At 49.6% G+C, this 14,602-nt stretch overlaps 5 protein-coding genes across 5 annotated transcripts; 2 read left to right on the top strand and 3 right to left on the bottom strand.

Annotated features, from left to right (window-relative positions):
• Positions 1 to 192: 192 nt before the first annotated feature.
• On the bottom strand, positions 193 to 858 carry LTR84_008995 (uncharacterized protein; the record flags this gene model as incomplete). Its single annotated transcript, XM_064852537.1, has 2 exons — positions 193 to 637; positions 689 to 858. The coding sequence occupies 2 exons, from the start codon at positions 856 to 858 to the stop codon at positions 193 to 195; spliced, it is 615 nt and encodes a 204-aa protein (XP_064701244.1).
• Positions 859 to 1,901: 1,043 nt separating this feature from the next.
• On the bottom strand, positions 1,902 to 3,080 carry LTR84_008994 (uncharacterized protein; the record flags this gene model as incomplete). The annotated part of the gene is made up of 1 exon (XM_064852536.1): positions 1,902 to 3,080. One exon carries the CDS (start codon positions 3,078 to 3,080, stop codon positions 1,902 to 1,904), a length of 1,179 nt encoding a protein of 392 aa, XP_064701243.1.
• A 767-nt stretch (positions 3,081 to 3,847) lies between these two features.
• PCA2 (putative proteasome subunit alpha type-2) lies at positions 3,848 to 4,892 on the top strand (the record flags this gene model as incomplete). The annotated part of the gene is made up of 5 exons (XM_064852535.1): positions 3,848 to 3,891; positions 3,939 to 3,958; positions 4,009 to 4,059; positions 4,112 to 4,641; positions 4,698 to 4,892. The coding sequence occupies 5 exons, from the start codon at positions 3,848 to 3,850 to the stop codon at positions 4,890 to 4,892; spliced, it is 840 nt and encodes a 279-aa protein (XP_064701242.1).
• Positions 4,893 to 5,887: 995 nt separating this feature from the next.
• Positions 5,888 to 6,721, top strand: LTR84_008992 (uncharacterized protein; the record flags this gene model as incomplete). The annotated part of the gene is made up of 1 exon (XM_064852534.1): positions 5,888 to 6,721. One exon carries the CDS (start codon positions 5,888 to 5,890, stop codon positions 6,719 to 6,721), a length of 834 nt encoding a protein of 277 aa, XP_064701241.1.
• Positions 6,722 to 13,135: 6,414 nt separating this feature from the next.
• LTR84_008991 (uncharacterized protein) lies at positions 13,136 to 14,092 on the bottom strand (the record flags this gene model as incomplete). Its single annotated transcript, XM_064852533.1, has 2 exons — positions 13,136 to 13,561; positions 13,613 to 14,092. The coding sequence occupies 2 exons, from the start codon at positions 14,090 to 14,092 to the stop codon at positions 13,136 to 13,138; spliced, it is 906 nt and encodes a 301-aa protein (XP_064701240.1).
• Positions 14,093 to 14,602: the final 510 nt, after the last annotated feature.

The following is a 14,602-nucleotide window of genomic DNA, read 5'->3' as shown; positions in this document are numbered from 1 at the left end:
CATTTTCGGACTGCGATTGCCTGGCTTTTTAGCTACCGTCTCTAGGGAGCTCCATGGCTTTAGATACATCTGCTGGTGGGCGAACTGCGGGCAAATGTCTGCCAGAAGCGTGCAATCTTCTCGGAACTGCCTAGCAGCTCACAGACCCTGCTCAGCCAGGTCTGCCAATCTGTACAATTCACTTTCGCTTCTTCATATAGTCTGCTCTCGTCTGAATTTGGTCTTCGTCTTTGCTGGGATTTGCTTGCTTCGGCTCGTCTGCTCAAGAGCGAGTCTTGCTCTTGCATCAAGAGGTTGAGTGCCCGGGGTATGCTCTCTTCTCATTACAGCTTTGGCTGCTTCCTGTTGGGCTTCAAGTTCTCTGATTGACTGCAGAATGTCTGGAGAATTCTGTATGCGGTGTAGAACTGGTTGTAAATGATTCTGCTTGACATCTTTCATTGCCTTGCACCACAACCTATACTTGTGAAGGAGAGTCATAATAGCATCGTATGCGAGGTTCACTGCGGTTTCCACGTAGCACAGCCGACGTTCCATGTGAGTACTCAAGAGAAAGGGATGGTACACATGAGCATCGAAAATATGCGCCAAGTGTTCCACGAATACCAGTTCTGTTCGACACGGTAACATAGTGTGTCTGCAATTCTTGTTAGTTGCCATTTTGGCGAGGACTATCGCCGAGGCTTACTTCACAATGAGGTGTAACATTTGTCGATAATTACACCAGATATCAATGGAAGTAGGATGGATCTCGAATGGTGCCAATGTCTTGACGTATGCTATGTTATTGATCTGGTCTTGGACACTTTCGCTTGATCTCCTCACGTGCGCATAAATGGCGTTGGCATGATCAGCCATGGCACCGAGAGGCTCGAAATGAATGTGGCGATTGGATCTCAACAGTGAGTTCATCTCCAATATGTGGTCAGCAAGGCTTCTCAAAGAGTCTTTGGATGCCTGTGAAAGGTCGGAGTGTTGAACACGTCGCACGAAAGACGTGATACTAGTTAAGCTGGGTCCTGCAACCAAATAGGGACTTGGCCGTGAAGGTGTCGTGCGGGCAGTAGATGCCGATTCTTTGGAGTGACGAGTTGTATCTTGGTCAGTGTCATTGGAGCATGGCGAAGAGAAATGACCCTCATTTCCAGACCGATCCTGGGCCAAATCAAACTTGAGGTCCAGATATTGAGCACAAAGAGTGACAAACTCGGAGTCTTCGAGTTTAGGGGCCTCGATCATTGTTGGATGCTTCCATCGCTTGTGGTTGGTTTGTATTGAGCTTGACCGCTAGGTTGGAGGGAACGTAGGACTATCAAAAGGAATTTGTGGAAGACGTCGTGGACGAGGAAAGAGCGATCCTATAGGGCTTCTTTTGAAGCTCATGCCTGTTTGCCGGCAGGAGAACATACAACGACTGACTTACAATACAAGAGCTTGCTTCAGTAGACAAAGCCGAAAGCAGAGCGTGAATAGTCATTTTGAGGACTGGAGCACTTCCGTATTCTCATCCCGACATACAGAACGCCACGAGCAGGAGGATGTCAATGGAGAACAAGGGTCTGATGGCGCTGCATCCAAGGTGGCGTTGTGCGCGACAACGACATCTGAACACGAGAATAAATACCACAAGAATTTGCCAAATGCGATCCAACACAAGGAACATGGTAAGACACCCTGCTTTCATGGAGCAGTCCAGGCTCTGCAGTCTACCCATTCGAATTGAAAGCATGACGCTGACATATCCACTGGGTAAAAGGCTTTTGCTCTTCGCACACTGACTAATTGGCACCTCATTGAAAAGGAATGTGACAATTTAAAGTAGGGCGGTCGGAAATAGTGATGGTTCTGGCAATTGAGATCAGAAGGCTTTCAATACTGTAGTACACTACACTGGGAAATCATTACAGCCCGCGAAATGACCAGCCTTGTGCATGTGCATTACCGAGAGCAGAACTATACGCCGTAGATTCCCAGCTGCCAGCCGTGCTTCTCTGCTCAGGTATCTCTTGTGGTGTGTCTGCTTTTGGCGAGACTAGATTCGGTGTCTGTGATTCAACTTCTTCTCTGAACTCAGGCTCGGCGGGTGTTGATTTGCTGTTGGTCGAGGTTTGTTGAGGGCCCAAAATATCGGAGTCCGGTGTGGTAGGGAATGTGTGGGATTCCTGACCCTCACCACTGTCATTTGCTCCCCCCGGCTTTGGACGTACAAGGTCAGGATAACTTTCTTCAAACTTGAAATTTGTGGGAGGCTTCAGATCATCGTCATCTCCAGGTAGCTGTGTATCAACAATATTGTTTCCGATATGTTGCAGATAGCGAGAAATGATTGCTTGTACCCACTTGTAAAAGAGATAGAAAGCTGTGACGACGCCAAAGGCAATCATTACCCAGCTCACGTTAAGTGCGCGGTCTCGACCAGTTGTTGATCTTCCGGTGGCTCTGCCACCACCAAAGAAGCCTGTGTTTCTTAAGTTGACCCAGTGAAAAGGATTGAGTAACATGGTTCTTGCGAAACTCAACACTCCCATGGAAACCAGGCCTTTTATGAAATGCTGTCCCCAACCACTGTTGACCGCCTTGACCTGTTTGACTTGGACTCGCTCCCACAAATCTTCATGCCTCATAATAGTGTCATAAGGATCAGTATAGAGATTGAGGATCGGATCAGCTATGAAGCCCAGGAGAAACATGACAAGGATCATGAATATGATAGTCAAAGCACCAGATACTGGTTTGGAACCAAGGTACTTCTGTAAAGTCAATCTGTTGAAACTGAACTGGTAACCACATTGGTGACACTTCCACAGGGAACCTTCACGTTGGCTCTCGGTTCGTGCACGTCTCAAGCAAAGCTCATGTACATAACGCATGCCGCCTTTGCACAAACAGGGCTTTATGAGCCGACCGTATTCATCCTCATTCTTGTACTCGACCACCGGACGTTGGAATGACAAAGGTAGACCCGGCGGGTAGAGAGTGACAGAGGCTGGTACATCTTCAAGACAATAGCGGCATGTTCTGGTAGGATAAGTCCAAGAGGAACTTGAGGTGGGCGTGGGATTGTTGGTTGTGGAATCCATGGGAAAAGATTATGCTGTTGCCTCGAGTTCAAGCAATAACTACCTGTGTAATGATAGCATGCCTAGATGAAGGGTAGAATGAGTGTTCGCATGCACTTATTGTGCGGAAGAAATGTCCATCCGGCACGGACTCGGGAGACTCGAACTCGGACGAAATGCAATTCTGATCAGAACTTGGCAGATCTAGGCCTGCGGCTGGGCGATATTATATAGCATGAAAGTAGAGAAGGACGAAGTTGGAAGACAGTGAAACTAGGAATGGAAAGGTCACGGTGGCATAATGGGCCCGGGGTACATAGTATGGGAAGGTGCAGTAGGGAGATGGAGGCGGAAGGGCAGTCAGTGGATGCAAATGAAGAAGAACACAATTATGAATGCCTGCTGTTTCCCACTGTACACCTCGGGATCCAAATTTGTCCGAATTCTGCCTGCACCTTCAGCCAGCTCTTGGCATTTTTTGTCACATTTGCTACATTTGATTTGTTTGGTGAGTTTGGCATATTTGTATCCTCCTGAGAGTGGAGGTTGCAGGCAAGTGCAGCAATTACTAGCATCGCGAGGCAAGGTTAACGCGGCCATCTTGGAGCCTCGTGGAGAAAGCAACAATTCCACCATTACAACTTCTGACTTGCCGGTAATTCAACTTGATCTCACCCGTCCCTCTTCTTTCGTCCATCAACAGCAAGTCTATTCCATCTGACTTCTGATCTACCGCTGAATCCCTCTTCGTCCTCCTTCTTCCCCCAAACAAACAGTCCACCGCCGACATGGCGGACCGATACTCTTTCTCCCTCACAACATTCTCCCCCAGGTATGAAGCATGTGTTAGCTGCTTCTGCTCTTGCTAATAGTTGATAGTGGCAAACTCGTCCAGATAGGTACGCTGCGATTGAGATGCTCTCGCACCTAAAGCTAATATCGCATCCAGAATATGCTCTGAACGCAGTCAACCAGGGTGTCACCTCATTAGGCATAAAAGGTTCGCTCTCCGCCATCATATCCATGGCTGTATCCTAACGAAGTATCTATAGCAACAAATGGCATCGTTTTGGCCACAGAGAAAAAGTCATCATCGCCGCTCATCGACCCGCCCTCCTTGTCCAAAGTCTCTCTCATCACACCCAACATCGGCATGGTCTACAGTGGCATGGGTCCAGATTACCGGGTGCTGGTTGACAAAGCCCGTAAGGTTTCCCATACAAACTATAAGCGAATCTACAACGAATACCCACCTACTCGTATATTGGTTCAAGATGTGGCCCGCGTGATGCAAGAAGCCACTCAATCAGGTGGTGTCCGACCCTACGGTGTGAGCTTGCTCATTGCGGGTTGGGATGACGGTATTGAGCCAGACACCGCGGAGGCTAAAGAAGGTGAATCTGAAGCTGAAGCAAAGTTGGCGAGTCGAAAAACCGGCGGTATTCTAAAGGGAGGCCCGAGTCTTTACCAGGTGGATCCCAGTGGCAGCTATTTCCCCTGGAAGGCAACTGCTATTGGAAAGAGCGCAACAAGTGCAAAGACCTTCCTGGAAAAAAGATACAATGACTCACTCGAGCTGGAGGTAAGTTCTAGGATTGCTTGTGACTGAATGAATATCCATGACTAACATGGTCTCAGGATGCCATTCATATCGCTTTACTGACACTAAAGGAAACCATCGAGGGCGAGATGAATGGCGACACTGTTGAGATCGGCATTGTTGGCGAACCTGCAGACCATCTACTAGGTTATGAGGGCGTTGAAGGAGCAGTTGGACCTCGGTTCCGCAAATTGACGAAGGAGGAAATAGAGGACTACCTGACGAATCTATAGGCGAGCGATTCCTCAATCAGGATCAAGATTCGGCGCTCGTGAAGGATGGCCAATTCCTCCTTCCCATGTCTTGCCACAGCCGAGACATCTGTTTTCGACAATGTACTTCTAGACGGAAGAACTTGGCTCCCTCAGCAGTATCTGCATAGCTACGGCGCCGTGGATTTTAATAGGGGAAAAATCATTGATTTCACAAACAGCATATCGGTCTTCCGTTTGGTTTCTTCCGTTTGGTTTCAATGCCATTGATGAGTGACACGCCTCTACACTGCAGTGAGGAGAACAGGCAGGCTTCTTCATGCACAATGGGCAATCTATGAGCATCGTGAAGGGTCGTGTCAGTGGCATCGATCCGTCGTGGTGAATGTGATCTTATTCCATTTCCACACTATCTAGGTAAATACACGCTAACTCATTGAGAGTATATCGAACAGTTCGTGTTCGAGACCCAGGTCATGCGTCACAAACCACGAACGTGTCCCTTACTCAATACCAATGTCCGAAGTCAGACTCAAACTGGCTCTGTTTGTTGTGGTGGTTTGTTCTGTCCCACTAACTAGTCCCACGAAATCCTTGGATGTTGAGGGCGGGGTGGCTAGCCACCCAGTTCTTTCTCCACGAAAACGATCGACAGCCAGAACTCAATATGATGTTCCCATCATGATCTCCATCTAACGGCGTCCTCGCGTTTTATGACCAGCCTATACATGAAGCGCCTTACTGGGTTGATAGGAGGGTAGAAGGGATCATATAGTAATGGCAGTTCCAGCTTCTGGCCGAAAAGTGCTGTCTTTCCACCTCCTGAGCGGTTGTCTAACAATAGGCTTGTCAACACCGCAAGGATGACTTTAGGATATCTTGACCTCCACCATCATTCGTTTCCACCGGTGTATACTGACTTTCTGACTCAACTCAATGGCACGCCAGCAGGATGGCCTCCCCAACCTTGGAGCCTCGACATCGATCACCATTTCTGCGAGGTCTCCAATATTTCCATGGCAATACTCTCCTACATCCCAGGAGGCCCGTCCATGGAGAAGGATGCTCAAAAAGCGGTAGATTTCACGAAATCTTGCAACGACTGGAATGCTGGAGTTCGAGATCAATTCCCGCAGAAGTACGGCTTCTTTGCCGGGGTGTCAAACTTGGCCTTCCCGGACGTTGCATTGGAAGAAATCAGATATGCGTTTAACATCTTGCATGCGGACGGGATCGCTTTAGGGACTCGTTATGAACGAAACGAAACCAGCTATTACCTGGGACATGAGTCTTTCGTTCCTATATGGGACGAGCTCAATTATCGTGAGGCAGTCATCTTCGTGCACCCTGTCCCAGGACGTGACCGTACGGTTGTGAACAAGTATCTACCACCACCCATGTACGACTTCCCTCATGAGACAGGGCGTGCGGCCATGGACTTGATCAGCGGACCTGCCAATATGCTTCAAGAGCACGCCAATCGTTGCAAGATCATCCTCAGCCACGCCGGTGGAGATTTACCATATTTGATCGATCGCGCGGCAGGAGAAATGTCTCTCGGTCCACAGGGCGTCCGGTTAAACAAGACCAGAGAAGAGATCCTGAATGCCGCCAGGCAATTTTACTACGATACTGCTTTGAGTAGCAGCCTCATGCACATACGTGCTCTTGATGCTCTGCTCGGCCCAGAGTATCAGGACCATATCCTTTTTGGAACCGATTTTCCTCCTGGCGGTGCTGAGGCGATCACAAGCTTCACCGACCAATTATCGAGGAATATGAAAGTAGAAGCTCTAAGGGTCAACGCGCTGAAACTGTTTCCTAGGCTGCAAGGGAGAAGAACTGAGTAGTTGTAATGGGCAGCATAGAGGAGGTAGGTTTGGAGGGATCATAGGACCAAGCCTGCCAGAATCTGTCCTTCACATCAGGCAAGAGGCGGATGCGCTCGACTTATAGCTACCTAGGCAGTAATTGACACTTAGGTAAGTCAGAACTTGTTACAAACCAATGTTCATGCTATACTGGATACTCAAGTTCATTGAAGTGACAGCTTGCACCAAACAGGTTTAGTTGGATCCCCACATCGTTCATCCTGGGTTTAAGATCCTAAACGACCTCAGTGAATCTAGATGTCGAGACATATTCCAAACGATGTACCATCGTAGGCATATGGATACACCAAATCTCGTTGAACGGACCGGCTCAACTCCGTGAATACACGCAACTCCAGGGTAATGAATCTGAAATGCAATCTGCCCACATTCCACTCCACATCGAGCATCTAAGCCCTCTCTTAGCCCATTTTCCAGAGTACGGCATCGTGGTATGCAAAGCATGTAAGTTCGCCATACAGCCTAAGGCGCTCTCAAGCCATCTTCTTCGTCATCACATCTACAGAGAAAAGCGTCGAGTTCTACTCGAACGTCTCGCACAACTACCTTTGTTGGAGCCTGATGCGGTGTGCCTGCCGTCCCCCAAGGGACCACCTTTACCCCATCTTTCTGTGGCGTCGGGCTATCGATGTTTGAAGCCCGGATGTGACCATTTGTGCATGTCGCAGAAACGTATGAGCCAGCACCTGCGAGAACAGCATGGAGAATCTCCGCATCAACCTCTAGGTGCACCGCGGATATACGTGCAGACCTTTTTCAGAGGCAACAAAGTGCGCTACTTCGAAGTCGTGCTTGCTTCCTCGGAGTCTACAAAGCTGGCTTTGACCTTACCGGATAGTGCCTTGTCACATAAGTTACCGGATTTGAGTACGGTAGGCAACGAACACTCTGAAACGTCACCGGCTACGAATGATGTACCATCTGTTGAAATCGAAAGGGAAGATGGCTCAATCACACAGAATCAGATGCAAGATCTCATGCACCTACATCACTACACTACTCAGACCGCGCTATCGATGACACGAGGCACCGAGTCGATCGAGTTCTGGACGCACGAAATGCCTCTGCACGCGTCGAGCCAGCTTTTTCTGATGCACGGAATGCTCGGAGTGGCAGGCTTTCATCAAGCCTGTTTGACAAGCGATCCAGAAGAACGAAAACGACACCGTGTCGCTGGTCTGCAGCATCAATCAGCCGGGTTGAACATCTTCCGAGAAGTACTGAACACTCCCACCAGAGAGAATAGTGCAGCACTTACAGCGTTTGCTCGACTTCTCGGAGTTCAAAATTGCGCTGAGATACTTTTGAGCGTAGAGGCTCAGTCTGTGCAGTTTGTCAACGGCGAGGTTTCGACTTCGAGAATCGCAGATATCAGTGCATTCATGCTACTATTGAAAGGTGGACTGGACATTCTTCTTAACATGCAAGAACTGCTACCGCCGGAGTCGCCACTGATCCTACCTGAGGAAGCTTTGCAAGGACTAGGACGTCTTGAGATACCTCGTGATACTCTTGGCGGACTGACGCCATATCTTGTCAATGAGACCTGCAGTAGGCTTGCATCTCTTGGGATAGTCAACAAAGCTACCTTGGAAAAAGCCTGGCCTTTCTTTCGGGCTGACACACTAGAGGACGTACGGGTTCTTGTGGACCTTTGTTTACGCGCATCGCAGGTAGAAATTACGAGACAGGGTGCTATCATTACGAGGAGATGGATTGAAGACAACATTCCAAGCACGTCAAGCTGGACCAACCACATCAGTATTTTGACCAATGTGCTACTCGATTCATACAAGGCAGCCACAATAGCCTACCACGCCAACAAGTCTAGTGCTTGCCCCATACTTCTCTGCTATCCGAATATTCCATCGTACTTGTACTCACGGCTCATTTCACTGCCCGCAAGACTTTTTGCTGTTACAATTCTGCCGGACAATCAGGATCTAGAAGCCTTCAATGAAGCCATGGCAGCGCTGGTGTCGAGCTTCTCGCGCAGTTATGCCGGTGACAGTACCTGGACTCGGTGGAACGGTATCGAGAGCTGGCCACGGATGCTATCAGTACACTTTCACAGCATGATAGAGGCCACCCATCCCGCCGCGTTGGTCCTGGTAGCACATTGGTGTGTCCTTGTCTCTCAGCAGGAGGGTTCGTACTGGTTCTTCCAAGGGCAGTCGCAAAGAATGTTGGACATCATCCTAGCCAATCTGAGTCGACCACTGCAGGACTTTGTGCGAGAATGTATCTCGACTCTGGCTTGATCACCTCATGCATGTAGGAAGCAGTGTCAGATTTGAGATGGCGAGTACCCAGGGTGTTGCTTCGGAATCAAGAGCCATGGTCGAAGTGGAATCGTCACAAGGCGAACACTCTGCGGCAAGACTTTGTCCAATCTTGAATACGTGTGATAGAGAACACGGGGAAGACCTGGGGAAGGGGAGGAGGGGCGCACTGCCCGAGAACATGATATGCCGTTCAAAGGAGCCCCGACTGGATTCGCGGGACCGGGATGATGGGTTAGCCCTATCAGGAGACTTCTCGCAGACCCACACCAGAAACAGCCTCTCTCTGTGTGCTAATGCTGATGAACTTCTGGATTTACAATTCTCGGTGCGGTTGAATCAAGTGGTGATCCGCCTATCAAGAGTATCAGCACCCGAGAACTCAGGATGTGGGACGCTCAACATGGCGAGGTCCCTCTTGTGGTTTCTAAATGGTTCTGAAGCTTTGGGCTCCGAAGGAGAGGAGCGCCAAAGATCGTCTCTTCAGCGTCGGTATATATTATTTTTCGTTTGTGAGCATCTCTGGCCCTCTGTGTATTCGGAGAGCAATACTCGGACGCATTGAGCTTGAGCCCACATAGTTCACACAATACCAGAAAAGCTATACTACGATGATCGGCCACAACGAGGCCGACCTCACACATACTGATGGCGTCAACAGACTTCCCCCAAACGACATCACAGTTGTTATCATCGGCGCAGGTATCGGCGGACTACAAGCGGCACTGGAGTGCTGGCGAAAAGGGTGCGAAGTTGTGGTTTTGGAAAAGGCGGCAGAACTCTCACCCTTAGGTAGGCACTGTGATGCAGAAACAACGACAAGGACGAGATACATAGGCTGACCTCCTTGGCTCTATGTTAGGCGACTACTTCACCATCACACCACCGGCGCTAACGACCCTAAAAGACTTTCCTTCTATGCACGCCGACTATCATCGGGTTATCTACGACTGTTCTATCCATGTCTACACACCTTCGGGGGAAGAACTGTATTCCGTTGACCCCGAGTGGAAACGTCCTGGCGCCGTCCACTCGGCACCAGATGTCAACATCGCGTTCCTCAAGCGTCGGCCGGTCTACGCTCAGATGCAGCTGGACCAGGTTAATCGACTTAGCATTCCAGTGCACTTTAGCGAACAGGTGGTGTCGGTTGATGAGCGAGTCGACTCTGTTCTCGTGAAAACAGCTTCTGGCAAGGAGTTCCTCTGCGACGTATGCATCGGTGCAAACGGTGTTGGCTCGGTCATACCTGGCTTTAGCACCGGCCCAGAGATTGCCGTTCAAGATAGCGGATATGCGGTGTCTCGTGTAGCTTTCCTACGGTCCGCTATCAAAGACCACTCTCCCGCCTCCTCGCTCCTGAAGACTGTTGACAATCGACCTGAGTTTCGAACCTATGTCGGAAGTGATATCCATCTTATCCTCTTCTTGACACCGGACTGGGTAGCTTTCTGCTTCACACACGCGGTAAGTTATAAGAAGAGGAAAGAATAAAAAAGGAAACAGCCTGAGAACTAATTTTTGTTTCTCCCCAGGACGATAACGATGCCAAAGAGTCTTGGTCAAACTTCCAAGACCCAGACGAGATCGTTCGACATCTCGAAAATGCCAACGATGATTGGGATCCGGCCGTATTGGACTTTGTGCGATCGGCACCGACGGGAATTGTTGACTGGAAGTTAAGGTGGCGAGATGGCTCACCCCAGTGGACCTCGCATGGCGGGCGCCTCGTCCGCCTAGGCGATGCAGCACATGCATTTTTGCCTACGGCAGGGAATGGTGCGGTACAGGCACTTGAAGATGCACTGTCGCTTGCAGAATGTCTACGCATCGGAGGGAAAGCTGGAGTCTCGCAGGCGACCAAAGTCCACAACAAGCTGAGGTCAGAACTCACCTCCGGACAAGGTTGAACATAGAACGCTAATTTTTGAACGCCAGATTTGAAAGAGTGAGCATCCTCCAACAGACCGGGTTCCTGAATCGGGAAGAGCTTCACCACGTCGATATCACAGCGACTGAGAAGGACGTTTCCCAGGTCGGATTCTTCAAGATCGGAAAGTGGGTCTGGAAGCACAATCCGGAGCAGTATGCCCGCGACAACTATGACGCCTGTCTGCTGCATCTGACCGAAGGAACGCCCTTCCAGAACACGAATGTGCCGCCGGGACATGTCTACCAGCCTTGGAGTTTGGAGTCTGAGCAGAAGCGGATGATGGCTGGCATCAAGTCGAACTTGAAACAGAATGGAGATTGGAGTTGGTAGATGACAGTACGATGTTCAGGGTATCTGTGATAGATGAGACTAGACGGAAATGCTGTTATTCCAGTGCCCGCATCGCTCCCTTTGTCTGTTGTTGTAGTGGCTCAGTAAGGCTCAATCAACTCCACATTCAGATGTATGAGATACAGCCAGGCCTAACGTCAATTCGAGCCAACCGTACTAGACAGCTGGCATATCAAAGCACCGATATCCACAGAACATGTGGTTTTTCCATGTCTGTTATCAATTTATGCTCACCAAATACATGGTAACCAGCCATGTAACAAAAGCCGGTCAGGCAGGATCCGAAAACCACCCTTGCCGTACCGTATGATCTTCAATGCGGTCTGCGTTCTCCGGCTTCTTGAACCGTCGCTCGGCATTAGGATCACTGAGGATCTCGGATCCAGTGCGCTGTCATAATTACGACAAGACTCAACGGGCTTTGACTCGCCTCTTTCCTGGGATGGGGGTTATCGGCGTTTATGGCTGAATGAAGATCCATATGCCGACTTCCCAAATGCAGATTTTTGACAAAGAACATCTTGGTACTAAGCATGCGGGCACGGCACATGCTCTGCGCCATGGGGGCATTGTCTTTCGACCATGGGTTCAGATGAACGAGAGACAAAAAGGAGGCAAGCCTGGGCCAGTCCAAGCAGACTGCAGGTTATGCGGAATCTCCCAGGGCTTCGAATCTTCCACGTAGCCATTGAAATAGGCCAACAATCGTAAGGGGGAAAAACGAGCCCAGAGCCGAGCCAGGAGCAATGACGAGCCGAGACCATGATGGCGCTGGCCAAGGTGTTTCAGCGATCCGTCATACCCGGGCCCTGTCTTTGCCAGAGTCTGGGGGGACTTCTGGTTGACGCGCGAAATTCTGGGCGACTCGTTAAGCCCCTGTGGTCCTTCAGATCGCCTGGAGATCTGGTTTATGGGCGGTTTCAGTCGTTCGGTGCTATTCAAGGCTGTCCAGGACTTGATATTCCATCATCGCGTGCTGGCGAGTATTGGCCTGGGGTACTCGGTATCATACGCTCCGATAAGTACCATGTTGGATGATCAATATGGTTGAATCCTTGTAAAGGAGCGCGGCATACTCGCATCATACGAACCAAACGCGCCTTGGAAGAGCGCCTATCTTTAGGGGTGCAGTATCACCTAGACGCACTCATGCGATGGGTGAGAGCACCTTAACTGGTGAGGCTCTTTCGCATTCGTCGAGCAAGGGTTGATAAGGCTCCAGCCATCAGAATGTCACCCCAGAATTTACTGCCCAAAGACAACGTGGTAGTAGTGATAAGTACACGTAAACTCGGCGAGTTCTCTAGAAACATAGACCCAATCTTCCAGATTGGTTCCCCAATGATCAGACGTCTACCAAAGAATTGCACATGAAACTCAACATAGAGCACTGTCAAGTACAAGAGAAAAAAGAGATATGATGGAACTTATCTCCCTGATAGGCTTTCATCTATTGGATTGGCGTCAAGATTGATAGATTCGGATTGCTCCAAACTCAAAAACTAGTATATCAAACTTTATGATTTCCAGGTGGAGCAAGGATCAACCATGATTCTTTGCCTAACCACATGTCCTCTTTCATGGTGTTCCTGATAGAATGCAGAAAATATATTCTCTAGGCTCGGTTAGCCAGAGTTGTACGCCGCCGCAATGCACGCCCCGAAGCATAGGCGAAAAGAAAACTCGATCCAAAAGTGATGCCAATGGGGCAGATCGTAAAAGTACGAGGACAAGTCTTCCGCTCAATTGAAGCAAGTCCAAAAATCATAACCATCGTTAAAAAGAGGTCAACCGTAGCTGTACATATTACTCTCTTATGGCATATAACAGGCATTTCTCCCACCAGTCACGCAATCCCAAGACTGTTGCCCGACCATCGTCTCGTTTTTCTGTGCCATCGGGATTTCCCATGATGATTGCGAATACCCAAAAGACGGCCGCAACCCATGCAGCTACAGCATTGCCTATACTGATAATGGGTGATATGGCATGAATGAAGATGAGACAGGAGGGACTGAACTCAAACGTGTGAGCACTGCCTAATGATTTGGCACAGATCATCTTGAGATGATTGCGGAAGACTGGACCAACCATCCGTATCAGAATGGTGCTGGAAGATGATTCCCTTCTGCATATTCGTAAAGGAAGTAATAAGATGATGACGAAGACGGAGAATATTGAGAAAATGGCGCTGAAGAAGCAGTAGAAAGGGTCCAAGAAGGACATCCATAGCTGCGAACGTTAGTACGTGCGGAACATCAGGATAGGTGGTAGACTCCTTACCAATATCCATATTGCATGATCATCATCCTTGTCTGCCTCGTCATCGGCCTGTTGTTGTTGTATATAGCGAAACACGGCCGACTGGTCTTCTATCATCTCCGACTGTCCATGGCTGGCAAAGGGAGGGTCCGTAGGTGCTGGTGAACTAAGATATGACTGTCGGCCACCATCTTCACCCACGAAGCCCCTCTCCGCCTGCGAACCGTAGTGGTACGTTTGTTTGTTCAGATATGGCTTGAAATCCGAAGCAACTGTTGAACCCGACTCTCCGCTTGACACCGAACTCTGTGCTCGATTGGGATCTATCCGGCGCGCAGAAATGGGGACTTTGTTGGTTGGGACGAAGTGTGCCGGTAGAGGGCGTGTGAGTGATGGACTCGGAGGGTATTGATGGTGTAGATGAGGAGATCTAGGGCTGTCTCTCCGGTCATAGTAGGCAGCGGAATGGGTCATAGGCGGGGGTTCTAAACCCGAAGTCATTGGGGCAGATATGGTGACGTCGGGCGTCTCGCGAGGGAAGTCTCATAATCGAGCGAGGAGTCGACGAGGTCAGTACGGGGGGTGAAAGCAGTGATTGGGGAGCTCTAATGGGATATACTGGAGATGACATGGGCAGTGAGAACATGATATACCTCATGGATTTCAAGAAGGAGACACCACCTGCTGTTCGTCCTGGACTGCCATGGCCATGGCAAGGCTTGGCCGCCTGGGCTTTTGTTCTGGGCACCCTTGGCATATTTCCTTTGAACACGGTCAGAGTCGACGAGGAGGAGTGCGGTGGAGGCGAATGGCTTCTTCCACTCTGCTTGACTGCAGGTATCGGATGCCTGTGTAGCCCAACGCCCCAAGAACATTGTTTGTTGCAATGGTGACTGCGAATGGAGAGTATTGGATGACCTTGGCAACGCGCTCCGAAGGCAGTTGCGAACAGCATTGACATCTTGGGATACTTGGCATTCGTCAAAAATACCGCTCGTTTCAATACGGTAC

The sequence above is a fragment of the Exophiala bonariae genome (assembly GCF_035927105.1).
Source record: "Exophiala bonariae strain CCFEE 5792 chromosome Unknown scaffold_35, whole genome shotgun sequence".
Classification (NCBI taxonomy): Eukaryota; Fungi; Ascomycota; class Eurotiomycetes; order Chaetothyriales; family Herpotrichiellaceae; genus Exophiala; species Exophiala bonariae.
This window is presented reverse-complemented; position numbering and strand designations above follow the sequence as displayed.